Raw genomic sequence first — 24241 nt, 5'->3', positions numbered from 1 at the left:
CAGTGTGTTTTTATCAGTGCTGCTGCCTTGATGTCCATTTCTGTTGGGAGGGGTGCATTTAGCTGTCAGTATTCCCAGTGGATCAGCTGATTGCACCACAGTCAGTTTAGAAACGTTTCATCAGATGGCTTGTCTGTGCCACTTTAAGCAACAACAAATAAAATCGATGGCTATAAATGAAAACTTCTCTGTACTGTGCTATGTTGTCCTTGCAGATTCTGTTGCTCAGTGATTTTGATTGGCACTTCCATTTCAGGATGTGTAATTTCCTCTGCCTTCCAATTACCAAGCAACAGAGCTAGCAGCCACAGGAGCTGTTGCTTTCATTATAGGTTGAATTACTTTCTCCTTTTCTTTGATTGTAATGGTATGAAACAGAATTCATGCTGAAGCCCTGACTGCTTTCTGTGTGTCTACAGCATTGTACCATTCCATTCTGGCTCTTAGCTAGACCCTGGGGCATTCCTCCTCTGGTGGGTCTACTTGTTCTCTAGTTTGGGCTGTACTGGCTTTGGGTTAGGAAGGCAAAGAAACACTGAAAGTCATGATGGGCTTAGAAAACCATCCACCACCCTGAGAATCTTGCTTGACTGGTAGAATAGGTGGTTAGATGAAGTGTCTGGGAAGACAAAGAGCTGAGTTTGAAGATATGCAGTGATTCTGCTGGTTTCTTGCCAAGTTGAAAATCAGTGCTGGAGTTATCCGTATACAAATATTATAAAAAAATGTAGTTGCGGCTAGGTCTCATACTATTCTTAAAGGTGCAAAATTGCCAGGGGTGAATATTGCATGGTACTGGCTAGCAAAGTAAAAAAACTCATGTGCTTTCAGGGCTCTGTCCCCAAGTTGCACATTCCGTTGTTATTGCACAGCTCACCAGCACTCAGGAACAAGTCAATGATGGCACATCCTATGAACAGAAGCCTTTTCCAATCTGCTCTGTGAACTACAATCCGTGTACTAAACAAATCCAAACTCATCCCCTTCGAAAGGCTTGGCTTTATTAACAAAAACATCAGTGACAATATAAGATCAGCTTGAATCTTTTGCCCAGGGTTGGCTGCTCTTAGGGTTCCTTTCTCAAAACTATTCAGCCCATACCCTAAATCAACTATTCCCGGAGAAGCCACTCTCTCATCACTTACCTCCGGGTGAGGAAATGAGTCCCGATTAATTAACAGAACCCACTATTTTTTCCCAGCAGGATCAAAACCTGCTAATAGAATGGGATGTTTGAGGCAAATGCTGCTGTGCTGTTAAAAATACATAATTAGATAGCTCTCAAATATGCTGTAGTAAAGATATTGTAAATCTGATACAGATGGGATATTTTAGGCAGAGAAATGATAAATCAGAACTTGGGCAGGCAGTAAACTTAGGAGAAAGCACAAGTGTCTCACTAATTGTTGTCAGCTTGTCAAGACTTTTGTCTTTTACCAGACCTGACTTGATCATTTCTATTGAAGAAATCTCTGCTCTTTTATCTTTGAATGAGTGTTGAAAGGGCTTGTCCTCCAAATAAGCAGCCACTGTGATGCAGACAAGGATCTTTATTCTTCAGCCCCATGTGTGTTTCACTGCCCACTGCTCTTGCTTAGAGAGGACATGCCGAAGGTTGTCTCCATTCTGCAGTAGATTTTAAGTCTGTCAATCAGGAGTGTGAGGAGAGGAAGCATATGGATTATTGTTTTGCAACTTCCCCTCTTGACAGATGTTTCAGCAGCACAAAACTTTATATTAAAAGATTTTCAAATACTATGGAATCATAATATGTAGTAAAGATGGAAGAGTAGGTGGTAAATTGAGATACCAGAAGCTAAGGGGGCGGTAGTGGGGTGCGAATAGAATAAGCTGCCTGTCTCCAGGAGTGTTAATAGATGTTGCATAGTAGCTTCTCTGTTCTGTTGAGCCAGTTGTTTAACCATGTCACAGGGTGCTCTACTTGCTGCTGGAGCACCTTCTGGCAGCATCTGGGGATTAGCTCACTCTATCACTCTGTGACTTGTGTTTTCGGGGCTCAGCTGCTCCTGCTTCTTGGCTTGGCCTGCTGGCTAGGTCCCTGTAGTTTTCCCTTCCAAGGTGGATTGTGTTCTCAAAGTCTCTTTAGACCCACTGTCCCAGGCAATCTTCTCTTTCATAGCCCCTTAATGGTGCCACTTCCCCAGTGGCTGGCAGGGGAAGCCAGGCCCACCATCTACACTGGGTTCCAGCCCAGTGACTCTGCAACAAGCAGTCAAGGTCTGCACAATCCTAAACCTTACTGCTGTATCCCTACGTTGCTTCCTGCCTTGCCTTCTCTTGCCCTCGGAATGACTGCACCCTCTCTCTGCATCCCCCTTTTACTCTCAGCTATTGAGTTTTATACAGGTCCTTCTGTTTCCCTCCTGCTGAACTTCCTCTTTAATTAATCCTAATTGCTTCCTGGCTCCTCCTCCAGGTGCAGCCTCTGCAGTTAATTGGCCCAGTTTAACCTCTTCAGGCTTTGTGTGGGGTGGACACCCCATCACAAAGCACTAGAATAAAAAAGTCTCTGTGAATTTCACAAGGAAAGGTTGGAAAATTGCAAAGGCTCCAGATTGCAGGAATAAGGATGAGAGATAAGACACTGTAGACAGAGAAACTGTTTATAGCTGCAGAGAGGCCATTCAGGAACGGGTAAGTAGACTAAGGTGTGAGAGTTGTGTGTAGATATGATTCAGGGTAATAATCAAACAATTCTGGCGTAATATAGTTTGTAGAACAACTTTGGTGCAGGCCCTTGGGGAATGAGTAGTAGTGCAGTACTTCCTCCAGAAAGGAGGGATGGGACAGACATAAAAAGGTGACAAACCATGTAAACTAGTTTATCGCTTTTATGCAATCTGCTAAATTATGCACTCACCACTGTAGTTTCTCTTCTATTATGGTTGTCATGTGAGTTGGTTTCTTGAAAAGGAGAACATAGCTGCTGTTGTGGAAGCCTTTAAAATCAGTGATACTCAACCCTCATCTGTGGTTTTTTTTTTTTTTTTTTTTGTGATGTAAAAGTATAATTCAAGAAAAGGTGATATAAAACAAAAAGTTCCAACGTGACCTTTAAACAGTTTTTTTTAAAGCCAAAAATGTAACACTGATAGTAGCATCTTTCTCTCACCACCTGGCCCCACTGCCATGGCTATGCCACTGAAGGAAATAAATGGTTCTTTGTTAGTTTTCCTTCCTGAGAGGCAGGGAGTTGTTTTATATAATTCTTGGCTGGGAGTTTCATCGCAAACAAAGCTTTCTTGTGTGTAAATACCATTGTGTATGCAGGCTGATGGAGCCAGCAGGCTAACAAACACTCAGAATGTTCACGAAGAAACACAGATAGATAGAGGTTCATTTCCAGAGAACAGGGGAAATAATGAAGATAGAGGAATGGGACTAGCTAGTTGTGTAACACTTGACAAGCAAGAAACAAATCGGAAGTTGAATGGAATGTCACTTTGATAACTCTTGGTCTCCGAGCTCTCAGGGACGTTACCCTGTTGTTCAGGGAGAAAGTAGAACCCAGTGTGGTCAGAATGCTGTGACTGGATGAAGGGCAGTAATTAGTAGCTTGAGATGCCTGCAGTGGCTTCTAAGGAGCTGCATTGTACTTGTGGAAAACAGAACTTCATTGGAGTCTGAGTTGACGTTATGCCATGATATTCATTCCTTTTCTCCAGCATAGCTACAATGTACAGGAGGTTATACTAGATGATTAAGATGGTCTCTTCTGACATTAAAGTCTGAGCCTAGACGTCTGGCTCATTTAGCTCTATTTGTTTTGGCTCTGGCACCAAATGACTACACAACTGTGCTGTCCATCACAAAAGCAGGCGTACATGGGGTTACATTGACTTATCGGTGTGGATTGGTACTTATTGTAGGACTGATTTATAATTTGAGAATTTTGCCCAGGTTAGCTGGTATAATAGCACGGGCGAGGATGTTTTTGTTCTGAGGATATTATTGGATTTTGCCATCCCTCATGCATATATTCTCCACAAGGCTCTAAATTGTCTTTCAGTCCTGAATAGCTGAGTCAAAGCTTATTGCCAGGATAGAATAGAACATTTGGTCTTGTGGCCTAAGACCTAATCTCTGTTCTTTCAGGGTGTCAGTCTCAAGAGGCACTGGGTCATGGGATCTATAAACATTGCTCTAGCCAGAAGACCCAAAATCCTTATCATGGTTCTCTGATGCAGTTTGGGCCTTCAGAGCTTCCAGTTTGGGCCTTCAGAGCTTCCAGTTTCTCACAAAAAAAGCTCATTTACATTTTTACTTCTAACAATAAGCAAAACAAAATACTACCATAGAGATTAATTCAGTATTGGAGAAAGATATCACTTTGATACTTTCTGGAAGAAACTCTTCCTTGCAGACAAAGTTGCAGCAGGGTATGTTGATCTAAGATACTTTGTTTCCATGTAAAACCAATTGCCACATGTTGAACAAATTCCCTCATTTTGGAGTATTGAATTATAGTGCCACTAAGTTCCATAGCATAAATAGTAACAAACTTCTGCATAAAAGAGCTTGATCTGTTGTTAAAGTTGATTGAAAGGTCTATGGTTTTAAGTAGATTTCACTCAGCAAATGCTACAGAAGCAGAACCCCATTTTCTCTATAGCTGACAACCTGACCAGTAAAAGGTGTGGAAGGTTGTAAACAAGAGAAAGGAAGGGGTAAGAGTTAAGTGTGGGGAGTGGTAGCTGTCAGTTTGCCTTTTGGTAGTTCAGTAGCTACCGAAGCTATAAACTACAAGCAAGCCTGTTTAACTTTATCAAATCCCATATGACACTCATAGCAGCAAAGATTGATGCTTTATCTAAAAGAAGCTCAAAGCCAATTACTTTTAAACACTAGGTAAATAAGCTAGAGACTGTGGGAGGGAATTGTTATCAGAATTCTGCTACACTAATATTTGGAATGGTTTTCAAACCTCTCTTAGAGATGTGAACACTGCTGTAATGGAATTGTTGATAATGGCTTATGCGCTGAAGACTTCCTGCGCCAGGAATATTATTGGGGTCATCCCTTACTTCCCCTATAGCAAACAAAGCAAAATGAGGAAGAGGGGCTCCATAGTCTGCAAACTGCTGGCTTCTATGCTGGCCAAAGCAGGTGAGTGTGTCATGCAAGGAGGCAGCAAGAATTTTAGCCTCCATAACTTGTTCAACTACCATGCACCCCTAGGAATCAACTGCCCTTCCCTACCTCCCCATCCCCCCACCCTTAGGCACAAGTCCCAAGTCCTTGGCCCACCTTGGGGGAACTGACACTTGTTCAGCTGTCTTTTACAATTGTATCTGTGGATGATCCAGAAATATCTGATTAGAAATGCTGTGTTGAGCTATACTATGCTCTCTGGTGCTGTGTTTTTATAATAGTGTGGCTGGTTGTCAGTACTCGCTTCAAAGCCTTTTCTTCTACCAGCTTATACATCTGTTAAAATGTGACATAAAATATATAGGCATAGGCTAATTTAGAGACCATGACATTTGGACACACCAAGATAATACATTCCAGAAATTGTATCAGAGGATAGGAGAGGCTATTAGGTGAGTCACTCTTTTTTTTTTTTTTTTTTCTTGTGTTTAGGTTTAACACACATTATCACTATGGATCTTCATCAAAAGGAAATACAAGGCTTCTTCAGCTTTCCAGTAGACAACTTAAGGGCATCCCCTTTCTTGCTTCAGTATATACAGGAAGAAGTAAGGTTACTCTTGTTTTATTCATACTAGTTTGCATTTAACCTGTATCTGACATGATATAGCACTCTTCATTCGGTTGCTTACACAGGAATGAGTTTATTGGGCTAGACTGATGGTCAGTCTGTTCCTGTAGTCTGTCTGACAGAGAACAATTGCTTTCCAGGAAAGTGTGAAATAGACCAAATTGTGCAATATTGTAGCAGGTTGGAAACTACTTTCTGATCCAAACAGGAGATCAGGCCAAGCTCTGAAGTATGAATGTCATTGTCATTTAAGATGATCTTCTTACTCATGCCTTTAATCATTTTAAAATCCTATTAAGCTGTTTCCCTCAATGCAGAGTGGATGTTTTGGTGATCTAAATTATAGCTGAACTTTATGCTCTGCTGTTTTTGCCAGTGCTATGCAAAAGTGGGAAGGCCATTTGTTTTACTTGTATGTTCAAAAAGTATGATTTGGATCCCAACAAAATCATGCAAAATGCAAGAGTGATGCTTTTTGGTAGAGAGCCCAGAATCTCTGGAACAGCACATTTAAATACTGACAGAATCAACTCAGCTCTTCATTCAAGATAGAGTACAGTGAATCTTCCCAGTCTGGCCCTTTTTGATGAGTCCTGTCAGCTCTGTGTGTACTCTACAGATCCCATAGCCCTTTCCTTAAAAAGTGGGGTTGATCCCAGTTATCTTTGGACAAAAAAACTTTTGCCATCTCTTCCCCAAGTTCTCATGCAGTATATGCTGTGAACCACTTGGCTCCTGCCCACCATCTCAGTGTATATCTACATGGAATTTGTAATTTATATCTTTGGCAGACATACCCATGCTAGCTCTGATCGAGTTAGCATGCTAAAAGCAGAAGTGTAACCACTGCAGCACAAGTGACGAGATGCACAAACTGCTTGAGTACTTAAGGGTGGCAAACCCATCCCAGCGCAAGCAGTTACGCTTCTATTTCTAGTGCACTAGTTTGATCAGAGCTAGCATGGGTATGTCTGCCAGAAATAGAAGTTACACTTCCAGCTCCAATATAGATGTATCCAAAGAAGTGACTGTTCAGCAGTTAACGTCTTTTATAGTTGGAGAAGCCAATAATGAAAGATGGTGTAGAACTGCAAAAGTCTTTTCGGTAGTGAATTCCATGACCTCATTGTACTGCATGAAATATTTTGCATATTAAATTTTAATTTGAGTACTATTGTATTCTGGGGTAGGTTATATGCAAATGCCTGACTGCCTTTCTTTATATCACTGGTGTTAAAACGGAACTATCTTCTTTTATTAGTATTACAGCATAAGGTTCTTTTGATTGTAAAGATGTAGACACAATTGTTGTTCACCCAAATTGTAACGAGTTAGGAACAAGTACTGTACCTTAATACTTAAATCTTAGTAACCTTTTTTTAATCCAGATTCCAGATTACAGAAATGCTGTTATTGTAGCCAAATCCCCTGATGCAGCGAAAAGGTAAATAGACTCTTCTTGGCTGTCTGGGTGTACTTTTTATAAAACCTGCTGTGATCTGGTATGTCGAAATGCAGAGTCTCCTAACTGAGACAATAAACTTGTCTGTTAAACTGCTTTGCAGTAAAATGTCGGATTCACACTTAATGCTGCCAACCTGTGAGGAGCAAGGGTCTGGATTGTCTCACTACTGACCCTTGCACCTGTGGTGGGGGAGGCCCAGTCTTAGAGCTCCCAGCAACTGCAGTAGTGAGCCGTTTCTATTTACCTGGGTGTTAGAGGATGTCTGAGCTTCTCACATGCTTAAGGGGACATAGAGCCAGTACTAGGTACAGTCAGAATACATAGCTGCACCTATTGCCTCTATCCAGGGCTAATGTGGAGATTGCCATAAGAAAGAAATGGCACCTAGCCCATGGCACATCCCCTTATAAAGTGGTGGTTTCAGTAAGGGTCTGTGTTTGAATCACCAGGCCTGAGAATGGCAGTGGCGATGAGTTCCTCATAAGACGAGGAACACCAAGAACCTCCTGGTGATGTAGTGGAAGGGCAGAGAAGCGGGGAGGGACTGTGCATTGGGGTATTTGAAGAGGGTAGGTTCAAAAAGGCAATTCTTCCCAAGACCCAATCTTACACATTTTGATAGGAAATGGAAGGGACTTGTTTGAAAGTTTAGTGGCACAGAGCTAGAGTCCTAAATTCCCCTATTTATTGTAGGCAAGGATTAAACGGGTGTGATTAAAAAGAATGCCAAGCTAGAGGTCCTTTCCAGTTCTCGTGCATTGCCTAACCCGCTCTGGTTTTCATGCAGGGCCCAGTCTTATGCTGAGAGACTGCGTCTGGGACTAGCGGTGATCCACGGAGAGGCTCAGTGTACGGAGCAGGACATGGATGATGGGCGCCACTCTCCCCCAACTGTCAAAAATGCCACCGTGCACTCTGGCCTGGAACTGCCCTGTAAGATTAGCACTCTGTCTCCATTTAACTTTTGATCAACTGGGGCTGGGAAGCATGGTGATGGGAGTTCGCTCTCTGCTTAGTTGTATTTATATAAACTATACCAGTGCAACTTCTCACGTAGACAGGGTTGAAGTTAGATCTGAAGACCCTGTCTATGCTGAGATTTTTTGTCAAACTCTTCCAGTGTTACCCGTTGAAGCTGCACTGGGGCTAGTGTCTGAGTGCTGTTGGGAGAATTTTACAAATGTCAGTGCATAGATAGCATTTATGCAACACTGAGTCGCACAATATTCATGTTAACGAAATAAATGCGTCTTCTAACCATCTTAGTGAAATAACTAAAGGAAACTTACAAGGGAATAGCCATTGAGCAGAGAGACTGTTGGGTGGGTAGTCCTTTCTTTTGTACTGCAGTCTTTTTTTTAGTTTTTTGTCTGCTGTCATCTGAATGGGGAGGCTGTGCCCTAGAACTACACCCTTTACAATAGTCCTTGAACGTAATGGGAACAAAACCGTACTAGTTAGTCTCATTTCGATATTGTTTCTGGGAGCATTCTAATGTGATTTGTTTGGTCAGTGTAAGTAAGATCTAAGACTCTTGCGATTCAGACTACTACATTGTATGCTTTCTCACTATTACCATCCATGCCGTAGCCTGCAGCATAGTTTTATAATGTGTTTAGGCCAAAAAACTCAACAATCAAAAAAACTGTTCTAAGGAACTGTGCTGCTACCTTGCTAGCAACATCAAGATTCAAGCAGTGGTAGCAGTACAGAGAAGGAAAAAATCCAACTGTTTCTCTGTCGTCTTAGCTATCCCGGTACACGTTTTTAGTCCTAAGGTCAGGGTTTAGCGTCATGGATGCATTGTGTTTGTGTGTTTAGAATAGAGCAAGGGGGACATGAAATGTTGCTTTCTGCAGCTGTGAAGTACCTGTTCATCAAGCACATTAACTCAGTAATATCTGTCTCTGTAGATGTTACCATTAGTACAGGTGGCCCAGTGCTTCAGAATTATAATAAGCATGTAACCATGTGTGTGTTCCTCTCTTGTCCTTGATGGGATGTCTAGAGATCAGCATCCCTCATGCATTAGCTAGTTACGATGCTGAGACAAGGTTGATACAAAGGAAATTGTCATTGTCACAAATGTTAGCATAACAAGTGCACACTTAAAGGACCCTAGCTTGGCAAATCAAAGCTAACAGGCGTCTCTTCTTGGCTTCTGACAGCAAATGTTAATCTGTGATTTTTGTCCTTTTTCTGGCAAGCATTTTTCCCTCCTGTTTGTAAGAAAAAATTAAATTTAACATAGCTGCTTTGGTCTGTTTCCTTAATACCATGGCATGAACAGAGTTTTGTTGCTCTTTTGTGTAACTAGAGCATGTAGGTCTTACATCAAGGCTTACATTGATTGTGATTGCAGATTTTCAAGTCCTTGAAAATCCACAAGAGATCCTTTCATGTAATAAGTCTTCAAATACATTAAGGGCTCTTATAAACAGGACTGTGATAATTTCTTCTCCATGTCCTCTAAAGGTAGGACAGGAAGTAGTGGATGTAATCTGCAGCAAGGGAGATTTAGGTTAGATATTAGGAATAACTTTCTATCTATAAAGGTATTTAAACTCTGGAATAGACTTCCAGTGGAGGTAATGGAATACCTGTCATTGGAGGTTTTTAAGAACAGATTGGACATACCTGTCAGGGATGGTTTAGATTTACTTGGTCCTGCCTCAATGCAGGGGGCTGGATTAGATAACCTCTTGGGGTCCCTTCCAGCCCTACATTTATGATTCTATAATAAGTAATAGGATAGATCACATTTTGGGCTTAAATTGATTGAGTGCCCCTTCAGGTAGCATGCACATTGGACAAACCTATCGAATCTAGTTATGATTTCAGGGATAAAATGTTTTCAGTCCTTGGTTATCCAGACATGAGCTCAACTAGAGTCTGTCACCTTCCTCTTTATTTATCATTCCTAGAAATTTGACCTCTGACTAATTACATTGCAGTCCTCAGTGCCTGAAACACAAATTGTAAAACAGTCAAATTATGCTACTCTGCAGTTGACTAAAAATGGAAAAACAGGGAGGGGTAAAGTTCTCAGTTGAGCCTTGCTCCTTACCGGTAGTACTTCTATGTACATTATTTGTTGATTCTCTGAAACCTTTGAGTCTTACTTCTACTTGGTTTCAAGCAAGTGCTGGACTCTGTTACCTAGGCTACAAAATACCAAAGAAGTATCTGGTTCAAGAAAAATCCATGAACTCTGTAATTTGTCGTGATTACCATGTATTTGCTCTTCATTGTGCTAAAATTAAAGTGCAGTTGGGGTTAGGAAAAGTGACATTGTGAGGTCCTGTATTGATATTCTCGCTCTTCCTGATCCGGTTAGTTCAGTTTGCAAGTCAAGATATTTTTCCAAAATGCCACTTAAGCAAAATCCTTGGGATTTGAGTTTTGCTGGGTTCTTTCTTCCTCTGGCACCATGATTAGTAACAAAAATAACTGGAAGCTTCCTGCTAGTTTTGATGATGAAGCAGAATAGAATCTAAGTAGCTCTCCCATAGCATTATAAAATGTAGCATACACTACTCATGTAGAACTGTGGGCTCACTTGAACAAAAAAGGACAGAGAAGTCCTCAGCTGCCAATGGGGGGGAGCAAAGTCTCCACAATTACACCTCTGATTCTGTAGAAGCCCCTCTGCATATGTTAGGCATAAGAAAGGTGGGGTATTCCTGGGAAGGAGCTGCTTCTTTCTTTAGAGTAAAAACAGCGAGAGTCCTGTAGCACTTGAAATTACATTTGTTAGTCTTTAAAATGCTACAGAACTCTCGTTGTTTTTGCTGTATACAGACTAACACGGCTACCCCTCTGGAACTTTTCTTTAGAGTGTGGATTTCCCAGCAGAAGTCTGTGCAGAACTTCCAGTTTTCTGAGCTAGAATGGTGGTTAACCAGACAAAGAGGTGTCTGTGTAAGGCTATGTCTACACTGCGGCTGGGAGGTGTAATTCCCAGTTCAGGTAAACATGCATTCGCCAGTGCAGTAAAAATAGCAGTGTGACCACTGCAGCTCAGGCTAGCTGCCCAAGTACAACCCCATCCGAGATCTTAGATATATACTCAGGTGGCTAGCCCGAGCCACCGCCTGTGTGAGCTCAAACAGAGCTAGCATGTGAATGTGCCCAAGATGGGAATTACACCTCTCAGCTGCAGTGTAGATGTGACCTAAGTGGGAATAGGAACCAGAGACTTACATGGAGATGGATGGCCTTATGCAAAGATAGACTATGGTCCATGCACTTGCGCGAGCTTCCTGTTGGGCCACTGGCCTTAGCCACATTCTACTCTTGGCCCAAACACCACCTCCTATGAGATTATGTGCCTTTAATTCATGGGTTCTGCCCCTGGAGCATGGGTTCATGTTTTACTCTCCTGCCAGAGAGTAACCCAGGCCCGCTGTGTGTTTGACTTAGTGACAAATGGGAAAGGCATATTGTATCAAAGTGCCATAGTCAGACACTTTCGACTGCACTTCTTAAATTGCTCTGCTATAAAAAGGCTCACCACATTCAAAAAAACAGAAATCTTTGAGTCCTTAATACAGCCCCTCCCTCTAAGGCTGTTTTGTTTTATATTTGTATCTGTTTATGGAGTCTTTGTATCCAGGCTTGCAGCTGGCTATGTTGTGCTTTAACAAATGCACATAAACTTTGCTTGCTGACTCTCCCTTCTGAAAACGTATGTAACAATCAATCATTCAGGTAGCATTTTGGCTTCTTATCAGATGTACATAAACAATATGCCATTTAAACCCATAACCAAGTAGGCTCTCATAAGCAAAGGGACTAGGGTAAAAAAACTGAATGTACTTGTAGGGATTTTCCTCTCTTGTATTCAGGATGGGGGCATTAAAAAAAAAAAAAGATGTCCTTATCTAGGTTTATCACTTTGCATAACTGTTTGTTGTTAGTTTTTTTTCTGTTGTCCTGTTGTAAATGCAGCATTATTTTACTTGGTGAATTTAACACACACAAACTGTGGTAACTTTTTGTCGCCTCTGAACTGAAGCCACCTCAATATTCCTTAAAAATATTGACCACTGAACGAGAACAGCAAGTGTGAGCACTGGAGAATGCCATTTCCTTATGCCAGGTGAAATGATTTTTAACTCTTAATGAAGTGTGGTAACTATCCAGCACTTAAATCAGTGGAATCTTTACAAGGATTAGCACTTTTTGCTGAGGAATTGGGTTTTTCCACATATCCTCTAATACATTTTTATTGTTCCTATTTATAAAAATGACTTCTTTTCATTTGGTATATGACCTTTTTTAAAAAAAAGATACTAGAAACACTATAAACAGCTTCTTGACTCTTTAGAAGCAGTTGCAATCTTTGGACCAGATTTTGATCTTGGTTACATCATTGTAAATACAATTAATTGGAGTGACTCTGGGTTTACCCCAGGGTAACTGAGATCCAAGTCTGGCCTATTATCTTGACTTTGTTTGCCTCTTTCATCTACATAGAAACAAAGAGATTTTGTACCTGGGAGGGAAATGTTCATTTAGTATTTAGAGCAATTTTTCAAGCCACCACCTCCCAGCAGTTCTGACTTGCAAATGTCAATATGAAGTTCTTGGAGAGAAACTGACCACAATGACTCCGGCATGTTTTACCTCACAATGGAGCAATCAAAGTTCTTTTGAGATTTGATGTGGTTATGGGTGGATATTGGCTTGCAATTTTTTTTTTCTTTTCTTTACAGAGATAATTGATCAAGAAAAAGGGAGAACAGCTCTTTAGGAATCGGGTAGGTCTACATGCCGCCTACCCTACTTTAAAAAAGAAAAAACAAAACAAAACAAAAAAACCACTTTAAATACCATTTTAAAAACCATTTTAAATATAGAGGAGGAAGGAAGGACACTAATAGCTGCTTGTATTGGTGGCTGACTTTCAAAACTCTGGGCATAGTTTGGAGATGAAATTACTGGTAAGGAATATTTTATTTCAGTTATGGAATGTGAAGGTGCAAACGCCAGATGAAGGGTCACATGTTTGCCAGTAAAATAGTGCTGAATTTCAACTCGCAGATCCATTCACCGTCGTTCTGAAAGGAATTCTGCCTGGCCTGCCTGCTGTAAGCAGAAGCCTCTTCATCTGCAGAATATATATTAAGGGTGGGATGGGAGCCCGATGTAATCCTTTGTGTATTTGATAACTCAGTCCTTCCTGCCAAGAGTTTATTGCTATCTAAACTAGATTAATCGTTAATCAAAACTGACAGGTAGTGCCTGCAGTTGAAATATTTTAGTCTCCTTATCTCTTGTGAAGCTTAATCCTGGTTTATTAAAAGTACCCTTCCTCCTGCCCTCCCCTATTGCATGAGAACTTTTTTCCCTGTCTTACTGGCAAGTAAACTGTAGATAACTCTAGAGTGACGGAGGAGCTTCAAGGAGCACTTCGGTCGGGACTCAAGCTAGCTGCCTGAGATTTTAAACTAAAATTCAGCACTGACTCACTTTGTTCAAAACACAATTCTTTGACTTTTGTTAAATTTGAGTAAGGTTTAAAGGAAAACTGTTCCCTTTATGTATGATTTATTATAGTGTGCTGTTTTACATGCTTTATGTATTAGTGGTATACATTTGAAACTGTAGTCCCCATAAATCACATTTATTGTACACCTAAATCTGCCTCCCCCACACTCTGATCACATATCCATCTCTGCTGAAGCTGCTAACAGTCCAAATCACAGAGTAGCTTAGATGTCATTTTAAGAGTATTATATTAGTCTGCGCAAGGGGGGCATTGTCAGTCAGTTAAGGTGAGATCTCTTGACAGAGTAGGGCTAAAAATGATTTCCTTACCATTAGCCTAAAATTCCTTGTTTTGGTAATGGGATATGGCTTTTCTTTCTGCCCTAGTAGAATGCTAGATATCAGACAAGTGCATACATTTTGTAACAACATGATCAAACCTATACTGTTGAATCATAGTAATTGAAGCACCTATCTTTACAGTGGGAGGCTATGGAAAAGTATCTGTGAAGTTTTATTTTAAAATACTGTAATCCCCTTGACTATTTCTAGAGGAGTTATGTAAAAAGTGTTTCATGTAGAATCCTGAATGGGTAATATGAAAGTTTTCATGATGGCTGATATTTGAGCAACAAGATTCACCCCAGATTCACACCATTTAAAACATATACCATACCCTTAGATATTCTCTTTGCATCATATACGTGCCCAGAGACTTTTGTGTTGTGTACATTTTATAAAGCAAAATGTTTGTTGTCACTGGAGGGACTTCTTAAATGTACTTGGCTCAAGGGTGGCCAGTGCTTGCCCAAGTGAGGGATTTATTAACAATCTGCCAGCAGTCTGAGGCCAACCATACAGTTTGTGGAGCTGGCTGGTTGACTCGTCTTTAAATCCAAAGGTATAAGTGCAAAGTAGACAGTATATATCCGCATATGATGTTCCACCTTGATATTGACACTGCTTGCCTCAAGAGGGAGTGTTTCCTGTTGGTAGATGTAGTTTCTGCATGCAACAGATCTATTTGAAAGTGCAGCTCTTTGAAGTGTCAGAGACTGGGGTGTGGAGGAACCTTCTTACTCAACAGATCTGATCCTTTTATATGTTGTCATCTCTAGAACTTAGCAATAAATGTATTTACTGCTTTTTACTCCTGTGTTGGGTTTGTAGTGCTAAGATTGAGCTGGATTCTATTTATCCTTCTTTCGAACACCAGTTACAAAATTCCAGCCACCTATGTCACTGAAGGCAATGAACATACGCAGGTGTCATTAAGGGCCTTTTCTGGTCTGCAGGACACTTTATTGGGGATAGTGTATGAGAAGGAAAGAACCCAGATGGAGTGTCTCATTCCCAGATGAGTTTGCATGGCTAATAATTAGAAAACTACCCCATGCAAACTCTTCACGTTTGATAGTATAATTTAAAGAAACTAAATGTGGAAGCCCACAACAACATTTTTAGAGACACTTTTTGGAGCAGAAGAGCACTTTAAGATGAGAGCAGCAGCACTGCATGAGCTGCATTTGGACCAACAGCTGCATCATAGCTGCCTTGACATGAGGAATTTTTAATACACTTAGGGCCTTAAAGGGGGAGGGGAGAGAACCTAAGCAGCAGCTGGCTCAGTTGAAGTCAGAGAGAGATGCAGGTGCTTGATGCCTCTGGGAATAATGTTTTTAATTTGTTGTTAAGCTCCTCTACTGCTCCCTTTATAAAGTGATTGCTAAAATTCAAGTTGTGGGTCTTATGGGGTATGGTAATTAATATATATAAATTGCTAGAAGTGTTGGACATGTATATTAAACCTGATGCACCAAGGTTTAATTGAAAAAAAGTGGGAGCCTCTCCTGCAGTGCAATAAATGGATATGCATGCAGTAATACAGCCATGTCTGGAATCTAACTGGGCTTTGCTTTATTTTTAGTGATGATGGCCAAAGAGAAGCCACCAATAACTGTAGTCGGAGATGTTGGGGGAAGAATCGCCATCATAGTGGTATGAGACTGAAAGGGCAGTGGGGTGGAATCTTTTTCTCTGTCTCATCTCTTTAAATATTTGTCTTCATGTAACTGGGATTTCTGTTCTGGAATAGAAACTGGAGATCATTCTAGTGTCAGAACATGAATGATCACATTCGATCCCCTCCTCAACTCTCTCCAGCTTTCCTGTTTATCTAAATAGGAAAGTCAGACCCTGTTGGTATCCAGCGTTCAGCCCTTTGTTAAAACATGGGGATGTGGATCCTGAAATTTTCCTGCCCAGTTACACTAGAACCTAAAAATGAATACCTCAGAATGGAAATCTCTTGCTTCTGGTCTCCATTCACCCTGCTGAACTGCTGTTGAGATGGGTGGCCTTGGGTTTTTGTATCATTGGGAGTGTGGGTAGTCTTCTGTTTTAGTTAAAAGACTGGGTTCTTCTCCCATTTCTGCCACAAACTTCCTGTGTGACCTTGAGTAAGTCAGAATCGCTCAATGCCTCACATTTCCCTTTCATTAAAATGGGGCTATTTCTCTGACTCACGTAGGCACTGAGATTTAAATAATTGTTTGAGAGACACTCAGATACTACAGTGGTAAGCACTATAGAAATACCTGCAAATAAATAAAATCACATGAATTAGCAGAGCTGGTGTATTCTGCCTGGATGTATAAAGATTCTTCAGCAGTAGTAAAAGTAGACACTGTAACTTCTTCAAATATATAAGGACTCTGGTGCTATAGAAGTGAAGAGATCAGAGTCTTAGCCTTCCTCTTCCACATGGTAACTTCCTGGTTCTGATTGTGGGGTTTGTTTGTTTTTTTTCTCAGGATGATATTATTGATGATGTGGAAAGCTTTGTGGCAGCTGCAGAAATCCTCAAAGAGCGTGGTGCTTACAAGATTTTTGTGATGGCCACTCATGGGATCTTATCTGCCGATGCACCCCGTCTAATCGAGGAATCCGCGGTCGATGAGGTGTGTCACTCATTGCTGCTTGTCTTGTGAAGATTAGAAAAAGTTGGATGGTGGCCAGATGGATTAATGCACTACTGGAACCTTGCTGTCCAGAGGCAAATAATCTGTTTAGGTCACAGTTGTAAAATGACTTTTTATTACAGACTGTTACCTAGTAGAAATTGTATCACAAAACCAACACAAAATTTAACATGCAACTAACAGTACCTATTCTGACTGGGACAGGGTTTGGGATGATTTTTCAAAGCTTTATTTGGGTTCAGTTTAGCCTCTGCTTGCACTGAATAGCTGTTAGCAGAAACTAATGTTTATTTTTGTAAGGGTGAAACAGTTAATCAAATATACCTACACTTATGAGAGGAAAATAAAGCTGCTCTATGCTAGATGACCAAGATCCAGAACTGAGGGTAATGGGGACCTGACACCTACACATTAGAAGCCTCATTTATTATAGATATCAAAATGGGCTGTTATCCATTTTTTAGAAGATGAGAATGGAAAATTTAATTTAGTTTAATTCAGAAGCATATGGCACTGTAAAAGTCTGTCCTCTGCGTAGATTTCCCGTTTACACACAAACTTACTACCTATCTGAATGAAGGGGCTAACGTACAACCACCACTGGAAATTATGCTGTTATCTTAGTAAAGGAGCCCTTGGCACCAGACACTCAGGGAGAGAAACTCTGTGTTTAGGGAACAATTCCTCTCTGAATTTTATGGCAATTAGTTTTAATCGCCACACTTCTCCAAAGGACAGATTTCACCTACTTTATTGATGAGGTGAGGTGGGATTACGTCTGCGCTACAGGATAGCAAATGACAAAACCATTCACATGGGTGCTTCTCTAGAACATTGCATGTGCTTGCTTTCCTGTAATACAGTCCTTCATTTTACTTTTCTCTGCCGCTCCTGTTTGGCCGTGGACAATGTAGAACGTTATTGGATCAAACCATCAAATATTCCACCCTCCATGGTCAAGAACCTGTGGCGTAATCAGATTTGCTAATCCCTGTGGAGGAGCTTCATGCAGAGCGTTACAGATGTTGGTCCCTTCAGATTATCAATCTGGGAAGATCTGTCATTACAATCATGTAATGTTAGTGATACTTACAGCTACCCTAAATCCTCTAACTGCTCGGAGAACATTCAGATATAAATGATTTTAGGAGTTATTCTTAGGTAGCTGTTAAATCTGAACTGATGTGTTGGTAGCACTTCTAATGTTCTTTCCTATCTGTCTTGTTGCAGGTGGTGGTGACCAACACAGTTCCTCATGAAGTTCAGAAGCTGCAGTGCCCCAAGATAAAGACTGTGGATATCAGTTTGATCCTCTCTGAAGCCATCCGACGAATCCACAATGGGGAGTCTATGGCTTATCTCTTCCGAAACATCACTGTGGATGACTAGATTGCAACGTTGCCCTTGTCCTGGGTTTCCTGAAGAGAAAGGAGATGGAAATATGCATGAAAAGGCAATGCCATAAATTTTAGACATAACGCAACTGTTTCTTCTGTTAGGGGGAGGGTTATGGTGTTTAAAGACCTGGAGCCATGAGATTGAATAGCAAAAGTAAAAATGAATAGCCCTGATACCTGCAGCCTCTTCTGTTCATCTCTTACAGGGAGGATTACATTTTAGTTAAGATCAGGAAATGGAGAGGCTTTGAAGTGTAAGTAAAAGTTGCCTGAAAGCTCTTGGTGTCTGCCTCTCACCCTTTAAAACAAAGCTGTAGTTTTATGAGAGGAGACTCTGGAAGTCTTGTTGTTGCGCATGGACTGATGGAGTAAAGATTTTGATGCTGCTTGTAGTCTATGAATTGACTATAGAATATGGAAGGGAACATTTCATTTAAGCTGCCTGGGCCAGTAGGGTGCTGCCTGTAGTGAAATGTGCAGAATACCCGTGTGCCAACTTGTAGCCTTTTCTAATTTCATTTATTCAGTATAGGTTTATTTTTATGAAATTATTGGCTGTAAGTACATTCAGCAGTGGCAGTCTAGAATGACCCATTGGCAGTAACAGTCAAATCCTTAAATAAACTAGATATGTAGGTGTTTGTAACAAATAAATATATTTATCTCGGGAGGAGTGGGAACATAATAGTAGGATATGCTAATCTTATTCTCTAGAGCCTTGGATTCTTATCACAACTCAGTGGCAAGTAATGTGAGTTTGATCCCTACTGGTACTCTTGACTATATTGGAAAATCAAGCACAACTTGTGATTCTGGGTGTTGGCTTAGAAGTTGCCTGGGATTGATATATACTGGCAGAATTGTATGGGGGAAACTTTGCATGTCTGCCTCTAATATGACTAAACCTTTTGAAACTCTAAAGTCAAAACAGCTGAAAAGCATAGGATATTTATTTTTGACCTTTTCCCTGTGGACAGCTGTCATTTGGTCTGTTACTGTAAATATGTTAAATACATTCATGGGGCAGTCTTATAAAATGAAAGAAAATATGGATGCTTTAAACCTATTTTCTGAAACACCCATTGAATTCCTTCTGCCTCTAGAGAGAGAGGCCTTGTTGCTTGCTCCTTTCCCAAGTAACAAAAGCCTTTGTCTGTTGGAAAGGAATATAGGGCTGGGAAAGCAATGCAAGTCTCTAGTGAATTGTGATGGGCTTTCTGGGCTGTAATAAGACCAAGGGCATATTCAAAAAACATCTACCATTTAGGGATCAGGTCAATACGCACTCCACTAAAACTCCGAATATTTTTTACTCGGTTCTGGGATCAATAGTTTGAGGCGATTGTTTGGGAGAGGACGGTGCAGATTCATTGCTTTGTCCAGCAGGAGTTTGTTTATAATATTATTTGCCCTTCAACTTCTACCTACATATTTCATTCCCACTCCAATGTGTACAACAAATTATAACAGTTTCAAAGAGCAAATGCTGATGCTTTGAGTCCAGGAATAGCCTTGATTGTTCAGCAAACAAAAGGTCCTCAGTAGAGTGAAATGTATGTTATAGAACTAATTTCCCATATCATAGCCACTGAGCATGTGTGGAACTACAGATTTAAGAACACCTTGCTTCTTTCTGGCATCCAGCTGCTGATCGGTACCTTCAAACTGAATCTCCTTGTAAGCAATACATAGGACTGTTCTTAATTTAGTGACTCTGTTCACTAAGTATTAGAAAAAGTCAGAGCTATACTCCATTACCGCAACTTGGATGTGGCTCCTCACGGCTACTGACAGTTGTATTTTAACATGGTATTGTACTTTTAAATATTATTGAAGGGACTGACGTGAAGAAATCACAAATAGTTGTGTCCCCTTTTTCTTGGCTACATCTGGTCATAGTGATAGCCAGTTTTAAAAATATGAAAACATTTTCTCTTAGCCCCTTTTAACTATTGCCTTTTAGACCCTACCCTGAGTGAGGTGGCCCAGTTCATTAGTGGGCTGCCCTATCACCTCACATTGGTCTCTGTTCACATCTTGTCCTGGGACACAGGTCAGAATGAATTTGGTCGAGCCATAGTCATAAATCATTCACATCACAAAATCCCCTACCTGTTCGGCCTGTGCTCTCAAGGCCCCTAACTGCAATGAAAAGGATTGCAAATCAGGATTGAAATGCATCAGAAGAGCTATGTGCAGGCTTGCATTGCATGTCACTGTACTACATCTGGCCTGGCGTTAAACTAACTTAGTTCTTTTTCTTTCGTGGCATCCAGGTCTTGTGGCTGCTATCATTACAGGGTGTGCTGATGCATTCTCTCTGAGGTGATCGGCCTTGTCGTTTTTTTGAGAGGAAGGCCTCTCCCACCCAGTCTCCTCTGCCTTTTGGGAGGCTTGAATATCCTGTAAACACAGGCTCAGACCTTCTGAATATAGGGCTTTGCCAGTTATCATAGTTGGGGGTTTGGGTGCCTATAGGATTTAATTTTCTTCTATAACAATGGTGCTATTCAGAAAGTCTTGGTTTATCTGCCTATGTCATCTTTATTCCCACCTAATCTTCCATTCCCTGTGTTCTCTCTCTCAAACACAATCCTGATATTTAAAACCAGAACGGGGCATCTAAATGTATTGCTTTTAACTCCTGAAAATATAAACATTCTAGTATGGCAAAACAGCAAATTGGCCTATTCTTTTCTGAATCAACCATCTGCCTGCCACCTTTCTCAGAAATTATCTTGGCTGCAAGTGCCTGACTGGACAGAGAGGTTAATGATCTAAATAGCTACAGGATGGCATTACTTTGTGAGTTGATTTTAAAGGGGGAAAGTTCTCATTTATTTCAGTTTGCTGATGGATCCCTCAGGTTCTAAACAGTCTTCCCAAGATTCTTTGAGTATTTTACTTTTGAAAATTATTTAGCAGCATGTGTAAATATCTGCATTTATGTTCCCTCTTACATTTTACCATGTTGACTTAACTTTTTACTTCAGGATGTCATGGAACTCCTAAAAATCCATTTAGTAATGTATTATCATCCACTTTCTGAGGCCATGAGAAGAGTGAAGACCCTTCATGCTCTTGTTTGATGTCTTTTTAAAAAAAAAAAAAGACAAAAACTCAGTTTAAATTGCACAGTACTGGAGAGGAAGCAATTTAAACTGAGCTTCCATTATCTCCCAAATTCAAACTTTCAAAATGGTCTTGGCGGCTTATAAATGTCTGCTTTCTGCACATGGCTTAATTCTCCTTTAGAGTTGTAGTTTGATAATCTCTCTCTAAGGAAGAAGAGCCTTTTAAAGTTGAATCTCTCTATGTGCAGGCCACATCAAGCTGCTTTAAAACTATACTTACAATGTATTTGTTGCAATCTATATTGAAGTGAGTAAAGGACACGGGAGAAGGTAATGAAAGCCCCATGGCACCTCTTTCTTGCAGATGTGTTTAAGTTCATGCGTTTTTCCTATCCAGGGCAGAGTGAAGACAGCTGTATGGTTGGCATAAATGTATAGAGTTAATAAAATCTGCTTGATCTAGAATATGCTGTTAACTAATTTCTTTGGAGAAAGTGACATGAGTGCTGAAGTGTCTGTTAGAAAGCTGTAGAGAAACTCTAAGTGTGGATGCTAATAAACTCTAAATTCTCTGTTGAGCATTTCTCTGAAATTTATTGCAAAAAGCACTCCAATGGCCCAGACACAAGTCTGCCAAGCATGCGTAGTGTCACTGTTTGCACTGGTTCCATCGCATGTTTCTTAGTCCTTTAGCTCCGTGACACAAGAAGCTTATGATCACCATAAGGTTTGGATGCCTATGATGACATTCTAACACCTTTGGAGCTCCTTGGAGCTTCTGTTCCTGTTAAAGGCGCATCATAGTGTGAAGCATTGAGGGACGACTCTTACAAAGCTAAACATTCAATAACAGGTCGAATGCAGGAAGATCATAGCATAGATCCTGCACTAAATTTCATGGTCACAGCAGTCTAATCCTCTACAGGATCAAAGTCCAGCTAACTTTTTTTTAAGCCCATAGGGTGGAAAATATTTTCTACATCTTTTGTGCCTTTGCAAAGGATTGTACTGCCTTCATTGCAGATGGTGACTGCATTAAGTCATCTGTGCGAGCAGCTGTAATGCCTGTCAAGATGTCAGATGACTGAATTTATTTCTGTCATGGCTTTTCTTTTTGATCTAGAGGAGGGAATCCCACCTGAGGTTTGAGTCTCAAACCACTATTTCACAATCCAGCCTCTTAGTTTTGATGCTGGATGAGCTGCCTGAGACGGAGATGGGCCTCTGCTGCAGCATTAGTGTAGAGAGTTACTGTTCAGGGTTTGTCATCTCCCTCATCTCTGACAAAAGCTGCTAATTTGAATCACTACATATGTCTGTGCAGATCAGCTTGGCTGAGTCATGTGGGCATGATTCGAACCTTTGCTTGCATCGAGTAGTGCTTACTCAAGCAGTAGTCCCCAGGACTTGACTTGGGGGCCATTCAGACGTTCAGTATACATAATGGATTGCAGGACAGGGCCTTTCAGGGTACATCAGCATGGCAAGCAGAAACCTGCAGCAGCAATTCGGAGCCTGGGGCTATGCACTCAGCCTTGCGCTACGGTGTAAAAATAGCTGTGTAGACACCTGGGCTCTGAAGCCCCTAGCATGAGCCGGAGTCTGGTGATCTGTCTCTGAGACTTCCTGCCGGGGAGTTCTGCTTGCTGTAGATTCACACCCTGGCTGGCTGTGCACTGACTACCATGTAGACAAAACATAAGAGTTAATTTACCCCAGAGAATAAACTCCACTTAAACTCTTAATACAGATGCTATGTGGTGCAAAGGGCCTTGGGCAGCTTTTTACACTTGGTTAAACGTCACCCTAATGTTGACAATCACTTCTGCAGCTTTATTTTGATTTCATTGCTTGTAAGAAGCCTTTCCTGTGCCTGCATGTCTATTGGAAAGGAATGTGGCTTTGAGTAATTTCCATAAATATATGCAGGGGGAAAAAAACTCATTAGGGTGAATACGTATGGTTTATACTTTACCTTATTCTACGGCTTGTGTAACCCCCCAGAGGGCTTCCTGCTGTAGAGCTACGCAGCATGATCCTGCGTTTGTTGGCACACTGGGGTTAGGAGCCTTAAGCCTTTTCCGTTTTTAAAGAGGGGTCTCCGCTTTCTTTTGGACGAGACTTGGCTACTGCTCTCGCCTGCTAATTGTCACACTCGAGAACTTTCAGTTCAGGGCCTAAGCAAATACCAAGACCATGAAGGGGAAGAGGGAAGGATTTCATTGCAGTGATTCTTCCCTGTTATAAAAGGTGCTTTGTTTAAATGAGTGCGGCAGGGCAGCAGTGGAGTGTCTCCCCAGCCTCTGCAGTATGTGGAAGTGGTGAGCCTTAAAATGTGGGAGAGGAAACTCAACTTACTTTAGGTTTTGTTAAGGCATGGTGATAGTGGTGCTTAAAACAGTCAGATTTTTTGGGGAGGTGATGAAAGCAGTATTTATCTACACAGGCTCTGCATGCGGTCCCTGAGCACCTGTTTCTGCTAAAATTATCATAATCAACGAGGGTGATGTTGACCTCAAATTGTTGTCATTAAGCTACAGAATCAATACTCTGGGGGTGCTACTTATTTCTATACATAACTGCACCGAGGGGCCCCAGTCAGGAGTCATGGTTTTGTTATGTTAAGCACCATATAAGTAGCAAAGAGACTGTCCTGAAGTGCTGTCTTGGTTAATGACAAGATGCACAAGTTCATGAAACAAATTGAGGTGCGTGGAGTACAGGAGGATGAGGCAATTATATGAGCATGACCAGCTGTGCCCACAATGCAGTTCTTTGCCTGACTGCATGTGCCTGTTTATCTGTTGCATGGGGGATGCCTTTGGGTATGTTCATGCAGAAAAAACACCACTATGCTGAACGTTACCTTGTGCTAAGGCACAGTCAAGTGGCAGTGTTCGTCATGGCAGAAGGGACTCTGAAGTCAATCGCATCTTCCAAGTGATCGTTGGGTCAGGCTGGCTTCCATCTTCGGAAGAAGACCTAGTATTGGATGACTGGAAAGTTTTCTACAAACAGCAATGCCTAAAAAAAAACCCCTTCTAATGAAAGCATAATCATTTAAAAACATGAGATTATCTCCTAAGTGG

At 41.1% G+C, this 24241-nt stretch overlaps 1 protein-coding gene across 2 annotated transcripts in view; it reads left to right on the top strand.

Moving 5' to 3' along the window:
* Nucleotides 1-21728, top strand: part of PRPSAP1 (phosphoribosyl pyrophosphate synthetase associated protein 1) — a 34498-nt gene extending 12770 nt beyond the window's left edge. For both annotated transcript variants that reach the window (XM_067547603.1, XM_067547602.1), the window contains 7 exons: nucleotides 4955-5127; nucleotides 5605-5720; nucleotides 7132-7187; nucleotides 7996-8141; nucleotides 15628-15698; nucleotides 16514-16660; nucleotides 17912-21728. In XM_067547603.1, coding sequence (XP_067403704.1) covers nucleotides 4955-5127; nucleotides 5605-5720; nucleotides 7132-7187; nucleotides 7996-8141; nucleotides 15628-15698; nucleotides 16514-16660; nucleotides 17912-18070 — 868 coding nt within the window. In that variant the 3' untranslated portion in view covers nucleotides 18071-21728. The remainder of the gene's footprint in view (nucleotides 1-4954; nucleotides 5128-5604; nucleotides 5721-7131; nucleotides 7188-7995; nucleotides 8142-15627; nucleotides 15699-16513; nucleotides 16661-17911) is intronic.
* The last annotated feature ends 2513 nt before the right edge of the window (nucleotides 21729-24241 follow it).

The sequence above is a fragment of the Emydura macquarii genome, unplaced genomic scaffold, assembly GCF_026122565.2.
Source record: "Emydura macquarii macquarii isolate MOO-44397 ecotype Brisbane River unplaced genomic scaffold, CSIRO-AGI_Emac_v2 contig_1230, whole genome shotgun sequence".
Lineage (NCBI taxonomy): Eukaryota > Metazoa > Chordata > Testudines > Chelidae > Emydura > Emydura macquarii.
The sequence above is the reverse complement of the archived record's forward strand: the minus strand, read 5'-3'. Positions and strand labels throughout refer to the sequence as shown.